The sequence below is a fragment of the Polyodon spathula genome, chromosome 3 (genome assembly GCF_017654505.1).
Source record: "Polyodon spathula isolate WHYD16114869_AA chromosome 3, ASM1765450v1, whole genome shotgun sequence".
Classification (NCBI taxonomy): Eukaryota; Metazoa; Chordata; class Actinopteri; order Acipenseriformes; family Polyodontidae; genus Polyodon; species Polyodon spathula.
This window is the reverse complement of record NC_054536.1, coordinates 46370088-46391853: the sequence shown is the minus strand read 5'-3', so window position 1 is coordinate 46391853 and position 21766 is coordinate 46370088. Positions and strand designations below refer to the sequence as shown.

Here is a 21766-nt window from a genome sequence, read left to right as displayed (position 1 = left end):
GAAGCCACCTTCCCATGAGGCAGCAATCAAAATCGCATCGTGGTCCCCCTCAGCAATGCTAACATCCAGTTCTGTAACATCCGGCGTGACCACCACTGCAGACGGGGTCAGCTCTGGGGGCCAGTGTTATCAGCTGAGCAGGGCCAGAACAAGGGCTTGAGCCTGCTGCCTGGACAGGGGCTCCCAACGCCGAGCATGGCTAAGTCATGTTAACTGGGCAAATGTGAAATTTAGCCATGCTTAAATGTCTGTATGGGCCTAAGGGCGTTGTTTAAAAACTTGAAGGTGTAGACATGTGTATTGTAGCACTCAGGCACCAAGGGTGCAGAAGCACCAAGGACACTAAGTAAAGTAGAATACAGTACTACTGCACCAAAAAAGAAAAAAATACACTGCTTTTTTTTTTTTTTTTTTTTGAACTGCAAAGGCAGTAATAGGAATGAAAATAAAGGCTCACACACACAGCAATTGAGCTATGGGAGAACAAGAGTCATAAGAACATAAGAACATAAGAAAGTTTACAAACGAGAGGAGGCCATTCGGCCCATCTTGCTCGTTTGGTTGTTAGTAGCTTATTGATCCCAAAATCTCATCAAGCAGCTTCTTGAAGGATCCCAGGGTGTCAGCTTCAACAACATTACTGGGGAGTTGATTCCAGACCCTCACAATTCTCTGTGTAAAAAAGTGTCTCCTATTTTCTGTTCTGAATGCCCCTTTTTCTAAACTCCATTTGTGACCCCTGGTCCTTGTTTCTTTTTTCAGGCTGAAAAAGTCCCTTGCGTCGACACTGTCAATACCTTTTAGAATTTTGAATGCTTGAATTAGGTCGCCACGTAGTCTTCTTTGTTCAAGACTGAACAGATTCAATTCTTTTAGCCTGTCTGCATATGACATGCCTTTTAAGCCCGGAATAATTCTGGTCGCTCTTCTTTGCACTCTTTCTAGAGCAGCAATATCTTTTTTATAGCGAGTCGCCACAGCAGGCGGGTGAGATGTAACATTCTAATATTATTGTTATTACCAAGTGTGCCGTGTAGGTGGCAGCAGCCGAGAGTACTGAGGCACTATGTGCGCAGAGGCACCGAAGTATCAAGAGCTGAGCGTGTTGGGTTACAAGTAAAGGGTGGTGTTGAATTAAAAGAGAGGCAGGATGCATATATTTTATATGGAGAAAATCCGGAACCAAGAGTGTCTGTTGAATTAAGCGAAGGTGTTGAGTTATATACAAGTCGAGTTAACGAGGTTATATATATCAAATGTATTTCTTAGCAGGTTACCTGCTATGTCTAGATTTTTTGGGCCACTGAGCTAGTGTTTTTATCTGGCCCAATATATCTATATATTTTTTTCATGATGGTTTTTAGTATGTTTCTAACTGTGTATGGTAACCAAACACAGGCATGTCTCCAAGCCTTTCAATATATGTCACTTCAGCCATTTAAAATGCACACATTTGTGTACTTGTCAGAAAATGAAAATACTGTATTCAAGAATTTAAAATGTATGTGTAAAAATGATACTCATTTTTTCACAAGCAAATCCGCAACCAAGCTGTTACCATATGGTCCCAACAACATTAAAACTGAATTTATAACAATCATAATTAGGGAGTGGTCAGTGTAGTGTCACCTGCGAACTTTGAATGTGTGAACTGAAATAAAATAATGTATATAACAACTGCTAAAAGAAATAATTCAAATTTGGGTAACATCGAAATTAGAAATTAAATTGATGAATATAAAGACATACTAAATGTTAAGAAGAACAATGCAGTGACTCATAAGAAAAGGCAAGATACTTGGAGTTGGAAAGGAATTCTTTAACTCTGGACTGTAGTTCAATGTAACACATCTACTGTTGACTTTCTGTGAATGGATGGAGTAACGTCAACATTTGTACTGACCATTAAAAGTACAACCAGGTATCCTTGTTTTGAATTATTTACAGGTTATTGAATAAACAAAGTAACTTGACTTCGATTCATCTGATGTCAGTACCTGATGGCTAGTTGTAATTAGTAATGTTAAACTACATTGGAATGCATTTTCTATTGTTTTGGCCAGGTTAAAATATTTACATTATTAAGATTATTTTATAAATATTATTTGTTAGAATTAAACAGACATAGAATATTTAGGTTGCTATATGATAGGTTTTATTTTATTCTGAATACACTACAGCAAAAATTAGTATTTGGTGGTTTGCACAATATTATGGTACTGTTGCTTATGCGTGTGACTTTGCAGCTCATTGAGTTCTGTATTTAAAAAACGTTTGCCTAAGGAAACAGGGTATTGAACAACATTGTTTGTACACTTTGTGAACCCGGCTAAACTTTACCAGCTTACGCTGTTATGTTGTCTGCTTGTGCACATGCATTTGCATTTTACTCTTGGTAGCATAAAAGACCACAGTTCGGGTAATCGAATACACAAAAATTTTGCACCCTGTGTATTCAAATCGGAAACTATTTGAAATTCTCATCCCTAGTCCTAATAATAAACACTATTAAACAATGTTCATAATATAAAATAATAACAATCCTACTCAGAGCATTGGCGCTTGTGTAGCCTCCCCCAAGTCAGCGCCAATCTTGCTGAGTGATACTGGAAAGATTGTGAATGGCGTTTTTGACCTGAACACACTGGATCCCAAATCAAAAAGTTAGACAATTTGATCATGTATCTGGGTATCCATCAGGACATACTTACTGTGAGACTGGATATGATGTAAATGAAATGTTGAATTCACAACAAATAAAGCTGCTGTTTTAATTGCAAGTCTGGGAAACGGATGCCAAACAAGGCAGAACGTTACTTTGTTTTCACTGTCATAATGAAACCAGATGCAACCTCCACTCTAAACATCTGTCTTCATTTTTCTTTTTTGTCTTCATAATTACTTTCTTTATGATTTGTTGATTTCAATGCTTTCCTTTTGGCTTATTGGTTGCTTAGTTGTAGAAAAACGACTTGTAAAAGACTTTTTACATGTCATGGGAATGAGTACCACCAGCACAGCACTGCGGTACACAGTCTCAGATTCTGACTGTACAACAAATATGACGTGGTGGGAAAGTTAGGATTAGTTTGTAGTTGTTTTTAAAAAAATGGTTTGTAATTAATTTTCGACTTTTTGGCACACTGGCCCATTTTTTTGGATTCATGAAATGGAAGCCATGTGCACTATATATATTATACTAGTTAAATGTAATCGGTCCAGTCGGGCCTGTGGTGCTTCATAACTACCAGCCAAACTGCAATCTCTACCGGCCCCGGGCCGCCAGGCCATGGTTAATGTCGAACCCTGCCTTATCCAGTGCAACTTACAGTTGTTACAAAGTATCACATTACAAAATATCACAATATGACTGGAAACGGATTGTTCATTCATTCATTCATTCATTCATTCGCTATATATATTTTTAGTCAATTGTACAACTTTTTAACGTGAGAAGGCAATTTACCTTTAAAGTTGCACAATGTTTTAGATGAGCACTTCCTATAGGGTGAGGAATGTGTGTATGTGCATGCTGCTGCATCACAGGTCATGACGGTGGAGAAAGAACTTAGGAGTTTCTAAACTGCATGAAAACCCAACCATTGATGCGTGGCCCTGTAAACTGTTTTCAGCAATGGTCTGCTTGTCTGCTTGGTTAGTAAAAGTTATTGTGTGTTTAATAACTGCAAGGTTGTAGTCTATTATACAACAGGCTATATATCTTGAGGAGATGTATCCCAACTAAATAAAATGAAAGCTTTAAAAGAATATTTTTGCCATTTTAACATTTAGATGAAGATACCCTGTGGTATTACACTGAGCAGTCAGTGTGGTACAACACTGGCTGCCAGCAAGGCCTTGTTTAACACTGGCTACCAGCATGGTACATCACTGGCAACTCAAATGGCATGAAGGAATAGCAATACTCCACTTACTGTTCTTACTATTTTACATGTCTGAATACAACCATTTTCTTATACACCTTGTAAAAAAGATTAAAATGAAAGTCGCATTACACTACATACCTAAGAAAGGGATACACTGCCACACTGCACATTACTGATTATATATTATTAACCAGGAATATCTCTGTTCAGATTGCTCTTTGAACATCCAGTAATAATAGGCATGCAAAAATAACTAAGAAAAATGTAACCAATAGGAAAGGGCATGTACAGTAAAGGTAAAATAAACAAACACATTTTAAAATAAACAAAAATAAAATATTTTTCTATATAGTGCCACAAATTTAAAAACAACTTTAAATCGACATCAAAGTATACTCTTGCTACTTTAAATGGCTTAAAATATTCATCATGGTAAGGGTTATTTATTAGTAGGAATGGGTATATTGTGGCTTACATCACTTCCCATTTAAGTTGCCTTTGATACAATTGGATTGTTAACTATTTACATTATCACATTATTTTTGAAAAAAAAAAAAAATTTTCAGTGTTCCTACCTCTTTCTGGTCAAGCTGCAGTGACGATTTAATCAAGTCTCTGAGCGCTGTCAGCTGCTTCTTTTCTTCATCTTGTGTTTGTTTTATCTGAAGAGAAGAACTACATTTAAATCAAATCAAAATCAAATCAAAACATCCAGAAATCAAAACATCCAACAAATTTGAGCCACTTCAAAATTTTGATGAGCAAAACCAACATCAAGAGAACGAAAGGAACAAAATCCAGGACCCTATTAACAGTGGTGACCAGACAGCAAAAAGAAGGGAGGTCATGATTATTGGGGACTCCATATTGAGAAACACAGCAAGTTCAATTCGCAGTTTGGACCCCCTTACTACAACAGTCTGCTGCCTTCCAGGAGCCTCTGTCACACACATCACTGAGAACGTGGACAGGCTCCTAGAACAAACAGGAGACGACCCGGTAGTAGTCGTACACATCGGTACAAACAACATTGGAACAGACAGACCAAAATCCCTGAAAAACAAATTCAGAGAGCTAGGAAGGAAATTAAAAGAGAAAACCAAAACTGTGGTATTTTCTGGGATACTACCGGCATCTTGCAAAGGACCATATGGACAGCTGGAAATAATTCATCTAAACACATGGCTGAAGACTTTGTGCACACGGGAAGGCTTCACCTATCTTGATCATTGGAGCACATTCTACAGCAAGGACTATCTGTATAGATGGGACAGAATGCACTTAAATAAAAAGGGAACCAATCTACTTGGAGAAAAGATCCTCAAGCAGGTTCAGAAGCATTTAAACTAGAAAGGAAGGGGGGAGAAATCAACAAAAAAACAGAAGGGAGACCGCATCAAAACAAGGACAACAACTCAGGTAAGACAACCACTAAATGTATTTTCTAAATGCTAGAAGTATCAGAAACCAAATTTTAGAACTTGAAGCTACTGCACTAACAAGTAACGATGATGTGATAGGTGTTACAGAAACTTGATTGTCTGAAAGTGATGGGGAAAAATATAATATGTGTGGGTATACACTGTATAGGAAAGACAGGCAGGACAGAAGAGGTGGAGGGGTAGTGCTGTACATAAGAAACAGTCTTGAAGATCAGGTGTTAAACCTGGACAAAGAAAATAAAGCCGAATCAATATGGGTCAGAATAACAGACAAAAATTCAAAGGGCGTAATAATAGGAGCATGCTGTAGACCACCAGATTCAGATGCCAAGCAAAATAATCTGTTATACAATGACATTAGAAATGTGTGTAGCAAAGGAGAAGCCATACTAATGGGGGATTTCAACTTCACACATATAAAATGGGAAAACCCGGTGGGTAGCACAACGGACGAAATTGAAATGGTGGAAATGACAAATGACTGCTTCCTAACACAATTTGTCAAGGCACCGACTAGAGGGGAGGCATGACTTGATTTAGTCTTTTCAAATAACGAAGACAGAATAACTAAAACAGAGGTCAGAGAACCATGGGCAAACTCCAACCACAACATGGTCTCATTTGAAGTGCTTTTTAAAACCCCAAAAGTAATGATTAAAGCTAAGGTTTACAATTTTAGAAAAGCAAACTATGAAGGTATGAAACAGAAACTAACAGAAGTAGATTGGTAAAATAGAGAAAACATCCACAGAAAAAGGATGGCTGTTCTTCAAAAATGTAGTACTACAGGCGCAAAACAATTACATTCCTAAAGCAGACAAACCTAAATGTAAAATTAAATTGCCAAAATGATTTAATAGATCAATTTAAAAAAATATTCAGTGAAAAAAGGCACTTTACAGAGCGTTAAAAAGGGACCAAAAACAAAGTAAACAGAAAGAGTAATGGAACTGCAAACGCAAGTCAAAAAGGAAGTTAGAAAGGCCAAGAGAGAAATAGAAATGAACATTGCTAAGGGGGATAAAACCAATTCCAAAATGTTTTTCCAATATTACAACAGCAAGAGAACATTCAAAGAGGAGGTTAAATGTTTAAGAGATACAAATGGCAAAATCATAGATGAAGAAAAAAAATAGCAAATATATTAAATGATTACTTTTCACAAGTTTTTACAAAGGAGGATACGGACAACATGACCCACACGTCAACCAGTTCCTATCCAGTTTTTAATAACTTTAGCATAACTGAGGCAGAAGTGTTAAAGGGAATAGGAGCTCTTAAAATAAACAAATCCCCTGGGCCGGATGAGATCCTCCCAGTAGTACTCAAAGAAATGAAAGAAGTTATTTACAAACCGCTAACCAAGATCATGCAATAGTCTCTTGACGCAGCGGTTGTACCGACAGACTGGAAAATTGCAAACATAATACTGATCCACAAAAAGGGAAACAAAACTGAACCAGGTAACTACAGACCAATAAGCCTGACTTCTATTATATGCAAACTTATGGAAACTATAATAAGATTCAAAATGGAAAATTACCTATATGGTAACAGTATCCTGGGAGACAGTCAACATGGTTTTAGGAAAGGGAACATAAGAACATAAGAACATAAGACCATAAGAAAGTTTACAAACGAGAGGAAGCCATTCGGCCCATCTTGCTCATTTGGTTGTTAGTAGCTTATTGATCCCAGAATCTCATCAAGCAGCTTCTTGAAGGATCCCAGGGTGTCAGCTTCAACAACATTACTGGGGAGTTGATTCCAGACCCTCACAATTCTCTGTGTAAAAAAGTGCCTCCTATTTTCTGTTCTGAATGCCCCTTTGTCTAATCTCCATTTATGACCCCTGGTCCTTGTTTCTTTTTTCAGGTCAAAAAAGTCCCTTGGGTCGACATTGTCTACCTTTTAGAATTTTGAATGCTTGAATTAGGTTGCCGCGTAGTCTTCTTTGTTAAAGACTAAACAGATTCAATTATTTTAGCCTGTCTGCATATGACATGCCTTTTAAGCCCAGAATAATTCTGGTCGCTTTTCTTTGCACTCTTTCCAGAGCAGCAATATCTTTTTTATAGCGAGGTGACCAGAACTGAACACAATATTCAAGATGAGGTCTTACTAGTGCATTGTACAGTTTTAAAATTACTTCCCTTGATTTAAATTCAACACTTTTCACAATGTATCCGAGCATCTTGTTAGCCTTTTTTGGATAGCTTCCTCACATTGTCTAGATGAAGACATTTCTGAGTCAACAAAAACTCCTAGGTCTTTTTCATAGATTCCTTCTCCAATTTCAGTATCTCCCATATGATATTTATAATGTACATTTTTATTTCCTGCGTGCAGTGCCTTACACTTTTCTCTATTAATTGTCATTTGCCATGTGTCTGCCCAGTTCTGAATCTTGTCTAGATCATTTAGAATGACCTTTGCTGCTGCAACAGTGTTTGCCACTCCTCCTATTTTTGTGTCGCCTGCAAATTTAACAAGTTTGCTTACTATATCAGAATCTAAATCATTAATGTAGATTAGGAATAGCAAAGGACCTAATACTGATCCCTGTGGTACACCACTGGTTACCACACTCCATTCTGAGGTTTTTCCTCTAATCAGTACTTTCTGTTTTCTACATGTTAAACACTCCCTAATCCATGTACATGTGTTTCCTTGAATCCCAACTGCGTTCAGTTTGAGAATTAATCTTTTGTGCGGGACTTTGTCAAAAGCTTTCTGGAAATCTAAATAAACCATGTCATGTGCTTTGCAATTATCCATTATCGATGTTGCATCCTCAAAAAAATCAAGCAAGTTAGTTAGACACGATCTCCCTTTCCTAAAACCATGTTGACTGTCTCCCAGGACCCTGTTACCACATAGGGAGATCGTGTCTAACTAACCTGCTTGACTTTTTTGAGGACGCAACACCGATAATAGATAATTGCAAAGCATATGACATGTTTTATTTAGATTTCCAGAAAGCTTTTGACAAAATCCTGCATAAAAGATTAATTCTCAAACTAAACGCAGTAGGGATTCAAGGAAACACATGTACATGGATTAGGGAGTGGTTAACCTGTAGAAAACAGAACGTACTGATTGGAGGAGAAACCTTAGAATGGAGTGTGGTAACCAGTGGAGTACCACAGGGATCAGTATTAGGTCCTCTACTTTTCCTAATCTACATTAATGATTTAGATTCTGGTATAGTAAGCAAACTTGTTAAATTCACAGACACAAAAATAGGAGCAGTGGCAAACACTGTTTCAGCAGCAAAGGTCATTCAAAATGATCTAGACAAGATTCAGAACTGGGCAGACACACGGCAAATGACATTTAGTAAAGACAAGTGTAAGGTACTGCATGCAGGAAATAAAAATGTGCATTATAAATATCACATGGGAGATACTGAAATTAAAGAAGGAATCTATGAAAAAGACCTAGGAGTTTTTGTTGACTCTGAAATGTCTTCATCTAGACAATGTGGGGAAACTATAAAAAAGGCCAACAAGATGCTTAGATACATTGTGAAAAGTTCTGGTCACTTCTCTACGAAAAGGATATTGTTGCTCTAGAAAGAGTGCAAAGAAGAGCGACCAGAGTTATTCTGGGTTTAAAAGGCATGTCATATGCAGACAGGCTAAAAGAATTGAATCCATTCATTTTTGAACAAAGAAGACTATGCGGCGACCTAATTCAAGCATTCAAAATTCTAAAAGGTATTGACAATGTCGACCCTAGGGACTTTTTCGACCTGAAAAAAAAAACAAGGACCAGGGGTCACAAATTGAGATTAGACAAAGGGGCATTCAGAACAGAAAATAGGAGGTACTTTTTTACACAGTGAATCGTGAGGGTCTGGAATCAGCTCCCCAGTAATGTTGTTGAAGCTGACACCCTGGGATCCTTCAAGAAGCTTTTTTAAATTTAAATTGTTTTAGTTGCGGCTTTATTGTTAAAGTTTTCACACGTGCAATGATGTCCTATAATTACTACATGATACTGTGATCATTCCACTGTGTTATGTTAATGAACCATAGCTAAGTTTTAAAACTGAGAGTTAGCAAATGCCTATTGTTAAAGTGTACTGCATTCTACTGTGCCCCCAGCATTTTAATAATGCTTTACATTACATTGATCAGCGTGTGATTAAATACATAACCTTTACTGTAAAATCTGGGTTACTTACGATATGTAATTGTAATTAAACCACATATATGCGTGTCTGTGTATGTATAAACATTGTATATTTAGCCATCACCATTAGTAACATTGAAAAACCCAAACTAAATTTGAGTACATTTTGACTAATTTTGTCTCTTTACTGACACACAACCAATAGTGTCATAGTTTTAACTTCTATTAATAGCATATGTTAATATTTATTATGGGGGGGGGGTTGCTATGACACTATGGATGTTAAATAATTCTGACCGCCACAGACTGCCTTTTCAGGCTTAGAAATTATTTGTAAAAGAAATAAAATAGACAGGATCGGTGCTTCAGAAATTGCATTGATTTACTACAGCGTTACTCATCACCACAGCTACTTGTCTCAGGTAAGATTAGTTTAAGATTATTGTTCTGGCTTGCAGGTTCGATTGCTAGAAATATCAAGAGCACAATACTGTGTATACTGCATGATTATTGATTTGTACCAAGAGGTGGCAGTATTGTGTTAAACTGTATTACAGTATACTGCAGTTTTGACAGAGCTAGGCTGTCCTGGTTCAGTCTGTGGAAAAGGTGGCAACTTTAACAGCATACCATTGTCTGAACACACTTGTGGAACTACCAGATATTGTAGTTGTGTAAGTATTCCAATATCTAAAGACATCAATATGTAAACTTTAGACAAATTTGATGATCTGTGTCATTTCCAAAAAAACTACATGCAAAAAAAAAAAAAAAAAAAAAAAATCTAAATACCAAGTCTAAAACTAAACTAAAGTGGAATGCCTATTATTACGACCACCAAAGGGACTGAGTAAAATGGGAGCTGTGGAAGGAGCTAGTATAAATAATGGATACTAGGAAGCTGGTCACAAAGGGAGAGTTTACTGCATAATGTTTGTTTTTTTTTGTTTTTTTTTTCACACAAAGGGCGCTGCGTCAAAATGTCAGTGTTCAGCGTGCTTTGACACAGTAAGGTTGCTGTTACAGCAAAGTCATCAATCAATCTGAAGCACTGTTCCTGAACTCAACATTTCCTTAAAGTACTTCTGCATCTTTTACCACTATAAGCACTATAGCATAAATACTAATCTCATGATAACTAATTAATAAAGTTATGTGTCTTGCAGAAAAAAAAAGTATACATTATACATTTCATTAGTTTGCCGGTTCGAGTGTTATCTTTTCTGTACTGTAGAGTCAATATTTACTGTACCTCTTCATTATTGAAACACATAGACATGCGCCATCAACAGTGACGACTATCTTTATAATTATTTATAAAATTGTACGAACACTTCCTACCTGTGCTATGGATCAACTGATGAAATTTAAAAATACAAATTGTTTGTAACCCCGGTTGTGATCTTCAAACATATACAGCGCTTGCAAATTTATTTTTTAAACAAAAAATGAGGCTTGCACCCTTTATAAATAATGATAAATTAATAGTTAGACTTTATTACTTTTTTGCATAATGCAGTGTACCCCGGTCTATCGTTATAACATTTATTCCTCTGGTCCCACCCAAGTAGTCTGCTAAAATGAAAATATTCTAAAAAGTTAAAACATTTCTGTGATGTCAACCTTTGATCTTTAGATTGATTAATACTATGAACTAAAAGTGGCTGTGTGGCTTTGAATATCAATTCAAATGTTATTTATATAGTGTCTCGCATCTCTAAGCAAGACAAAACCAAGAAAATCACAATAAAATACATTTCTATAGAGACCCAAAAGTGTGTCACACATACACACACACACACACAAATGAACAAATAAACCATTAAATTAAAAACCACCCAATACAGAATTTGTTGAAAACAGCAACTAAAAAAGATACAAAAATGTGGGTTTAGAAAAACTAAGATAGAAAAGGTGTTCTAGAAAACATATTTTCAATTTTGACTTAAACAGTAAGAATTCTAGCTTCCCTGATTTATGAGCTTTACAAGAAAAGGCCTTTCCTCCGGCATTATTTTTATTCACCCTAGGAATAACCAGCAGCCCCTCCTCCTCTGATCTAAGAGCACAGTTATGAGTATACAGGCTCCATAAAACCTATAAGTAACTGGGTGCTTATCAATTCAGGGTCGTTTTTGCAGGTATCAGGCTTTTAAAGACAGTCACCACTACTGAAAGCAAACTGTATCTTTAGGATACAAATTGAACATTTGTAAAACTGCAACAAATATTGTAATGACTGTAATGTATTTTAGAAGAATATAAAGTCAGCAGAAATATTAATACACGTTCCAAACCTCCCTTGTCGGGCAAAAAACATATGTTTTAATTAGACTCAGAGACACAAAACCACTGAGATCTTTTGTAAAGTTTTCTGTCGTTTCACTTACATTGTACAGGTCCGCAGCCAGTTTTTCTATGTATTGTTTGAGTTTGTCTGCCGTTTTCAAGCCATCCTGAAAAAAACTAAAAACATAAATAGGTTAATTGATCATTTTTTAAAGAGGTATGCCTGCCTAACGTTCTGTAAATCAATACCTAACAGATTATGTGGTTAAACTATGTACACTGTATTTGATTAAATACACTTGGTATTTATATATTTTTCTTTCTGAATGTATTATATTATACAGCTGCAGGTCTACATTTTAAAATGTAGACCTGCAGCTGTATAATATAATACATTCACTATTATAAACAACACTATAAAAACTTATATATACATTCAGTATTATAAACAACACTATAAAAACTTACAAAAAAAGGCAAGTCTGTCCAAATAACTACATATATAATACATACCCTAATAGGAACAAATGACTAAGTAGGTCTGGGGCAGTGTCCTGCCCCTTTGATTATTTTGTTGTTGTTATTGTTATTATATTGTGCTTATGGTCAAGCACCGTCCATCTTATTTGCTGTTTGAGACCGGCAAAAAGCCAGTCTTTATATTGTGTAGTGGGTGAGGATCGGGTTAAAACCCTTTCCCTACTACCCTTGTGGGAGTGTGGCTGGAGCCTTAAGGTAATTATTATATCAAATTAGGTAATTAAGGCTCCAGCCACAGATTATAAAAAGATGCACTCCAAGCTCATTAGGAGGAGAGTGTTAGCACAGAGACGTAAGTCTGTGGAAAAGTATTAAAAGTGTAAACAACTGCTATACATGCTGGCTAAAAAAACAGCACAATACTAAACTACGTTTATTTGTTTGGCCAATGTGCCTTTTTGTTTGTGTTTTTTGTTTGTTTAAATCTTTTATTTTCTATTATTATTTAATAAAACACTGAGCATCCCTGTGCCTCAGTTTCACCTGCCATTCCTTGTTTTGGAGTCTGTGTTTCTGGTCTGACATAACCCCGACAAAGCCATCCTGCTCACAAGGTCATACTTATTTTTGCCAGTATTTCTCCTCCAAAAATACCATTTACATTTAATTTCTTTATACTAAAATTTTCCCATTATAACAAAAGGCAGGAACTGTACCGCCTCCCCTCGTGGTCCATTGCTCTAAAAATAGGTTCTGCTGAGTTCCATTGCTCTGCGATGCATATTTTTTGAGATGCAAAAAAGTCTCCCACAGGAAATAAGTTGCATGAGACATTACTGTAAGTCTTATATCCGTCAATATGTAATTACTAAGAGATAGCCATAATAGTATGCTAATATATGGAATATGTACTAAAAACCAGTATTGAAAAGAAAAGTAAACTTGTTTCCTTTGGCAGCCATCTGCCTCCTAACATCCCTGTACATTTCTTGCCACACAGCTCTCATGAGTTTCTACAAAGCATTTTTTTTTCTCAATATTTGGCTTCTGCTAATCATCTTTACATTCTCTATCCTTCAGATGGCTCACAAGTTTAAGGACATTAATACGTGTAATACCATCAGGTCTGGAGGCTTTCTTCACTATCCTGCGATTGCAATGTGCTTACGATATGCTTGCGAAGACACAGGTTGTCGCTGTGAGTGTTTCATAAAAAACATAGCAAAGTGCTGCGTTGAGAAAAATGTGTAACTCAGTAATCGATTGCGTAATTACGTTGCGTAATTTGCAAGGAAAGCCAATGTTTCAAAAGAATACATTGATACAATTACTGAGATAGTTGTTTAACACAAAATTGTTCTATTAGGCAAATTGTCAGCAAGTTTAGTCACAAAGAAAATAAAAAAATGTGGCAGATGATCACAGTAAACTGTCAGGGTGCAGCAGGGAACAGTAGAAAGAAATGGATAGATCAAGTGAGCAGAACAAAATTAAAAGAATGGAAAAGAAGGGAGATGAAAAGACCTCAAACAAGGAGGAAAAAATGTCTAAATATAATTGGTGAAAAAGCAGTCGCTGGTATTGAGAGAGGATTGGAATAAGCAAAAAAAAAAAAAAAGCAAAGCAGATAGCAAACTTTTCTACTGCTTAACCCAATGCAATTAAACATGTTGTTGTCCATCTAAGTAAGCAATAATGAAAATAGATAAAGTTGTAAGTTACACAACTTGTTAATAAAATGCATTATAATTATTATTATCTTACCCAAAATCCATCCATCACCAAATGAAACTGCTATTTGTACTCCCAGGGCACAGACATTTTTGCATCTGAGATGGCTTGAATATGAACAGAATTTAAGGACTTTGAGTACTCCCCAGTATCTGCCCAGACCAGTCTAATCACCGCTCCAGTCCAACTGAGTGCCACCTCCTCTCTCTGCTCCAGTGGGGCCATGACCGTGACCGGGTCCACGACCTCCTAGACCATCGGCACCAAATTCTAACCTTGCAGCCTGGCATTAGAAGCGGGTATGCGAAGGAAAAATGGTTGGGAGGGACCTTGTACTGTCAACGTAATTTTGGGAAATGTGAAAACCCATGCATTAGTGGACACAGGGTGTGGTCAGACCTTAATTAGAACATCTCTCTTGGGCAGTGTGTTGTGGCAGCCACAAGGTCAGGTGGCTATCTCCTGTACCCATGGAGACACGGTAACATACCCCACAGTCAAAGTATACTTATCGGTCGGACCGATAAAATATCACCTAGTAGTTGGGGTGGCGGAAAGGCTACCACACCCAGTAATTCTAGGTCGAGACTGGCCAAACTATAAAGAATTAGTCCAACTAATGGCAGTCCCGACCACACACGTAAATGTGGTAGAAAAGAATGAAAGGGAAACAATTGGTAATGTCCCCCCCCCCCCCCGTTCCATCCAAGAAAAACCAATAAAGAGACGGGTGAGGAAATGAGAGGGAGCATTAATGAGACAAGGCTGGGGTCTGGTGGAATCCTGCTATAATGGTGACAAACGCCAGTCAAAAGGGGGAGGAACGCAGTGTGACCGAGAGGGTGAGGTTACTGGGCCATCTAGGTCAGATGCTACTCCCGCCCCTCTCAATATACCAGACATGTGGCACTCAAGCACAGGCATAGTGCGGGGCAAAAACAACAACCCCTCACTAGTGCACACTTGGGGACAGGTCCGGTCTGTTGAAGGTAAGGATGTTGAAGGTGCTGGGGTGCTAGTATTTCCACATTTCATTTGCAAGGGGCAATTATTGTATAGGGTAAACCTTGCCACAGGACAGCCTGTAACACAATTATTGGTTCCCCTGTCTTACCGGCTGGAGGTTATGAGGTCGGTGCCTGATATCCCTTTTGCGGGGCACCTTGGAGCTGACAACACAAGGAAGCGAATATTGACTCGATTTTATTGGGAAGGACTTCAGAAAGCTGTGTTGAAATATGTAGCCACATGCCCAGACTGCCAACGAGTAGCGCCGGGTCAAGTGCGCCCCGCCCCTTTGGTTCCACAGCCGATTATTTGCACTCCCTTTGAACGCATCGCAATGGACATAGTCAGCCCTTTGCTACTTTCTGACTCCGGGTATACGCATATATTAGTGGTGGTAGATTACGTAACACAATAACTGGAGGCAATTCCATTGAGGTCCACTAGTGCCGCTGCGATAGCCAAAGAATTATTGCAGATTATGGCTGGAGTAGGGATTCCCAAGGAAATCTGGAATGATCACAGAACTAACTTCCTGACTAACATGTTACATGAAAGTTTATAAAATACAAAAAGTACGTCCCATCAGGATCTGTTTATCATCCACAGATGGATAGTTTGGTGGAACACTTTAATCAGACCTTGAAGCAGATGCTGAGACAATTTGTGAATCAAGAGTAAAAACATTGGGCATCGCTTCTTCCCTACCTATTTTTTGCAGTGAGAGAGGTGACGCAGAGTTTGACAGGGTTCTCCCCCTTTGAGCTCTTATATGGCCAACAGCCTCACTGCATCCTCGATCTGCTGAGAGAGGGGTGGGAGGAGCACAAAGGCTCGTCCAAAAATGTAATGCAGCATGTGCTCCTACTTGGAGATCGCCTAGATTTGGGAGGTCGTTTGGCCCAGGACAACCGGCAACAGCAGAACTACAATCAAAATGCACAAATTCAAACCTTTCAATCAGGAGACAAGGTATTTGCTAAATGGCAGGGGCCATATGAAGTAATTTAGGCTATATGAAAGGTGAATTATGAAATCAGACAGCTTGATCACCGTAATGAAAGAGAAATTTATCACATAAATTTATTTAAGCCCTGGCAGGCAAGAGAGGCCTTATTTATAGCCCCAGACAAAGTAGATGAGGATTTAGGCCCCAAGCTGTAACCTCTAGCACAAGGAATGTTTCAATGGGGGGAACACTTACTTCCTGATCAACAACCTGAACTGCGTAAGTTAATTGAGGAATTCAATGATGTTTCTTCTGACGTGCCCGGTAGAACTAACCTTGTTGAATATAGCATTATCTCTCCCCCAGGTGTCATGTCCGGTGCGAGAGAGATCTTATCGGATCCCAGAAAGTCGATGATGTGGCGTTCGCAAAGAGGTATGGGCGATGCTCGAACTTGGGGTGATTGAGCCTTCCAGCAGCGAGTGGTGAAATTGTGACAGTGGCCAAAAAGGACGGCACCAACCGCTTCTGCGTTGATTTCCGTAAGGTAAATGCTATTGTCAAGTTCGATGCGTACCCCATGCCTTGGCTCGATGAGATTCTAGATTGACTGGGAACTGCAAGGTTTATTTCCACTTTGACAAAGGGATACTGGCAGATTCCATTAACCCATAGCTCTAGAGAGAAAACCACATTTTCAATACCAGAGGGTCTGTTACATTTCACAAACATGCCTTTTGGGCTTCATGGTGGGCCTACAGCAGCGTATATTGACGAAGAATAAATCTGGAAGAATAAAACAATGCAGAATCAATAGGGTCAGAACAATGGACACAAATTCAAAAGGCATAATAATAGGGGCATGCTATAGCCTGCTAAATTCAAGCACTGAGCAAAATAATCTGTTATACAATGGCATTAGAAAAATAATCTGTTATACAATGGCATTAGAAATGTGTGCAGCAAAGAAGAACCAATACTAATGGGGGATTTCAACTTCCCCCACATAAAATAGGAAAACCCAGTGGGAAGCACGACAGACAAAACTGAAATGGTGGAAATGAGAAATGGCTGCTTCCTAATGCAATTTGTCAAAGCACTGACTAGAGGGGAGGCATGACTTGATTTACTCTTTTCAAATAACGAAGACAGAATAACTAAAACCACAAGAACTGGCAAACTCAGACCACAACATGGTCTCAGTTGAAGTGCTTTTTAAAACCCCAAAAGTTATGACTGAAGCTAAGGTTTACAATTTTAGGAAGGCAAACTATGAAGGAATGAAACAGTCTTACAAAAGTAGACTGGACTAAAATAGAGAAAACATCCACGGAAAAAGAATGGCTGTTTTTTTTTTTTTTTTTTTTAATGTAGTACTAGAGCCGCAAAACCGTTACATTCTAAAAGTAGACAAATCTAAATCTAAAACAAAATTGCCAAAATGGTTTAATAGATCAATTTAAAAAGAAATTCTGAGAAAAAAGGCACGGAGCATTTAAAAGTAACCAAAGGCAAAGTTAGGCAAAGAAAGAGTACTCGGAACTGCAAACACAAGTCAAAAAGGAAGTTTGAAAGGAAGAGAGAGACAGAAATGAACATTGCTAAGGGGGCTAAAACCAATTCCAAAATATTTTTCCAAAATTACAACAGCAAGACAACATTCAAAGAGGAGGTTAAATGTCTAAATGGCAAAATCATAGACAAAGAAAAAAATAGCAAATATATTAAATGATTACTTTTCATAAGATTTTACAAAGGAGGATACGGACAACATGTCAACCTGTTCCTATCCAGTTTTAAATAACCTTAGCATAACCAAGACAGAAGTGTTAAAGGGACTAGGAGCTCTTAAAATAAACAAATCCCCTGGGCCGGATGAGATCCTCCCAATAGTACTCAAAGAAATGAAAGAAGTTATTTACAAATCATGAACCAAGATCATGCAACAGTCTCTTATTGTACCGACAGACTGGAGAATTCCAAACATAATACCGATCCACAAAAAGGGAAATAAAACCGAACCAGGGAACTACAGACCAATAAGCCTGACTTCTATTATATGTAAGCTTAAGGAAACTATAATAAGATCCAAAATGGAAAATTACCCATATGGTAACACTATCCTGGGAGACAGTCAGCATGGTTTTAGGAAAGGGCCTTTACTGTAAGGCCCAACTGTTAAAGGTGGCCGGTGACAAGTTCTGTATGGACCTCTGCCTGTGCTGGAGATTGGGCACAAATTAGTCGGTCGTACAGATAATTGAGTGTCTTTGAGTCTCAATATGGCAAACATAGTTTCCGTGCACTTCAAGAAGGCACGGAGAGATAGGGAGAGGCCAAGACATGGAACTTCTACGCTGTTCTCTGAAAGGCAAACCGCAGGTACTTTCTGTGCGCTGGTTTTATGGGGATGTGGAAACAGGCATCTTTGCGATACACCGTGGTAGCCTGGTCTGATTGGCTGCAACAGCCGCTGCATTGTCAACATCTTGAACCGCTTTCGGCCGCCATCCCTCTTGGGCACTAGGAAGTACCTAGAGTAGAACATGCCTCCAACAGTCTATGCACATAGCATGTTTTTCCAGCACAGCTGGAAACACCACCGCAGCGTCCTGAGGTTCATGACTGATGTTACATTCACGCACCAAAAGGGAAGTGGACCATGCTTGAACTGCAGTGAATAGCCTGTCTGAACAGTAGTAAGTACCCAGATGTCTAAAATGAACTGACGCCAATACTCCAGGTGGCTCCCTGAAAAGAGGTCCTGGGCCTGTGGCAGCAAACTAGGACTGCTGTACAGCTTATGGCTTGGCCTGAGGCTTCTGCCTCTGCGCCAGGCATTGGAACCTATTATAGCCGTGGCAAGCAGCTGCGGGCTGGTTCAGAACACTACCTCTGGGAGCAGGTGTAGCTGGCTGTGAGGCTATTGGGACCTAAGACACCAGTTTGCTGCTGGTTGCGCACTACGGGTGGTCACTTGGGAAGCAAGTGAACCAGCTGCTTTGTGGATTCCTGTGCACTGTGAGAATGCTGAAGCATCTCGTCCACCGCAGGACCAGTGTTATATCCTGGTATAATATTCAATTTGTGCTCACAGGGCCAGCACAGGTACATTGCAATAGTGCAGCACTAATACAAAGAGAGATCTAAGTAGACTATACTCAATAATAAACAATACAACAATTATTATACATTCAAGCAATTATTGAGCTGATGTGGTGAGGGCCTCTGTCAGTGTGACCTCAGCAAATAGGACTGGTAGGCTACCAGAATACTAGTATAGTTGCCTAGTTGTGCGGTGAACACACTGGCTGCATAGGCACACTTGAGGTTCACCTCCGAGACCCGGCACTGCCTGTTGGGGCAGATAGTCCCCTTGGACAAGAGCGCTAAATTGGGCACCTGTACCAAAGCAGCAATTGAAGCATCCACCGGCGGAAATTGGGCCAGACCCAGCTTCTTCACATCATACACCCTATATAGTATCCATCGTCTGGGAAACAGCCGAAGCTGTAGCCAGATGACCACAGGATGACTAGATCTCAAAAAGAAAAAACGTGTGCATTATGGGAGAGGTGGTAGGCTCATCATCAAAGATGGACTGTCTTGTCCCACCTTATGTAGGCCAGGGCACTTGCAAGACTGCAGTGGCCCTCTTAATCAGTGGTAGAAGCTCTGCCAAAAGGGAGAGCTTAATTTCAGTGCTGCCTGACTTCAGTCCTTCCTTGGGGAGGAGAAGGAGAGGCAGAGCATGATGAGGAAGACCGTAAAGGTTACAGGAGCTCTGGATGTTCACTGTGGAATTCATAAAACCCAACAGGGCATCTGTATTCTTCATATTGTCTGGACTGGTGTATTGGTCAGACACTGTCCTCTTATTTAGTGTGTGGTATTCAATGCACATTCTTTTTTTTTTTTTTTAATTTAGTCGTTGCCAATTATTTTTTATTTTCTCCCAATTTGAAATGGCCATTATTATTTAGGCTCAGCTCACCGCGCTACCAGCTAACAGGCAAGCCCACGGACGCCCGGCCAGGCTGCAGGGGTAGCTGGTGCGTGGTGAGCCGAGGACACCCTAGCCGACCTAGCCGACCTAGACCCCCGGCGATGCTCAGCTAATTGAGCGCCACCTCCTGGGAACTCCCGTCCACGGTCGGCTGTGGAATAGCCCAGACTTGAACCGCCGACGTCCGGGCTATGGGGCGTATCCTGCACTCACGCAGAGAGCCTTTACTGGATGTTCCACTCGGGACCCATTCTCAGCAGCCAGGTTGGCATTTCCAGAGTTGACACATTCCCTTATTATATGCCCATCCAGTACACAGTGATAGCAGTAACACCTAAAAGAGGGTCTCATGGTGGCAGAAGGTGATTTCCCACTTCTGTGTTAATAGTTTTGTTGAAATAACTCTCAAGGGGTATCCTGGCAGGGTCTAGTTCCCAGGTTGTGTTGATGCTGAACAGTCAAAGAGGAGACTTGCTTTATCAGTTCGTGTAGTTCTTCTTTCAGGATGGTGGAGGGGTAACGTAAGGAGCATAAGCATCGTGGACCAATGAGGGGACAGGTGCTTGTTTAAGACTTTCTATGTCTTCTTCATCCCGGATCTCTTGTATGAGAAACGGGGGTGGGTAGAGCATCCTTTCTTTCTTTCAATTTTAGCTTCCCTAGAAGTATATCGCCCCCTTGAAGAGTTGCGCAAGACGTGCTTTTCCTTGGTCCCCATAAAAATAATAGGTTTAGAACAAAGAGCGCTCAGACAATAAAGAGACACTGAAAATAAGAGTGTTTACTGTAAATAATATTTATAATGACTCCGTTTGAGTTTGAATTTCAGAGCTTAACCATTTAAAATAATTATAGTCTGGCATTATTACAGTTGTTGTTGCTATTATTATTTTTCAATTCACTAGTTTTAAAAAGAAAAATAAATACATGAACTGTTTATTGTCTCCTACGTGTGGTGCACGTTTAATTAGTAAATCAGGGTCATACGGTGAGTAGAGAGGCGATTACCATTGAAGAGGCTGGCACAGTTACAGATCTATCCCCCAGAGTATTTTTTTAGAGCACTCTTCTACCCAACGAAGTCAAGGTGGAGAACCTTCTTTCCCCTGGAGGCACCAAACAAGCTATGAACACACTGAAGCAACCCAGGCTGCTAAAAACCCCTGTAGTGACAACAGGGACTCCAGGTAAAGGGTTCCTGCAAACCCACAGGTACACAACCTACAACTTTAGGGTATTATCATAACCCTGGTTCCCTGAAATAGAAATGTAACCATTACTACATGAGTATTTACCTCCTGAAGACCCTGAAACCTGAATGATGTATATCAAAGCTGCTCGACAAGCCAGTGACACATGCCCTGCCCACGAGGACATACATTTACTGCGCACACAGACCTCAACGTCATTTGTTGTTCCTGCTGTGGAGAAGTAGAAAACATGAACATGGTAGGTCTTGGATTCAAATTAATTTCAGGCTTTCTTGTTGACTGCTTCCCAAGCATAAGCAACTGTTTAAAAACCTGACAAACCTTTTTTTTTTTTTTTTTTTACTGTAGAAATTGCTTATTTCGTGGCATTTCAGTCTAAAAATAGGCACTTCAAGATATTTCACAATTCAGCATATTTATTATTTATTAAATAAAAAAAAAAAGTACCGTTCTCTACTTTCGAGTTATATACAACAAATGTTTCTAAATATTTAAATGCCCATTCGAAAAACAATACATAACAAATTGTAGAATATTTCATTTTTTATGTCCACCATTCTAAGGTATTTTTACCAGCAGTGAATTCTCAAACAAAATAAAACATAAATAAATATAAAAATAACAACAGA

The 21766-nt window shown here is 39.0% G+C and overlaps 1 protein-coding gene across 5 annotated transcripts in view; it reads right to left on the bottom strand.

The window, feature by feature from the left end:
• The window catches only part of LOC121313126 (arf-GAP with SH3 domain, ANK repeat and PH domain-containing protein 1-like), a 259165-nt gene that overhangs the window by 124410 nt on the left and 112989 nt on the right, over positions 1-21766 (bottom strand). For all 5 annotated transcript variants that reach the window (XM_041245320.1, XM_041245316.1, XM_041245315.1 and 2 more), the window contains 2 exons: positions 11857-11932; positions 4463-4549 (listed from right to left, as the gene is read on the bottom strand). In XM_041245320.1, coding sequence (XP_041101254.1) covers positions 4463-4549; positions 11857-11932 — 163 coding nt within the window. The remainder of the gene's footprint in view (positions 1-4462; positions 4550-11856; positions 11933-21766) is intronic.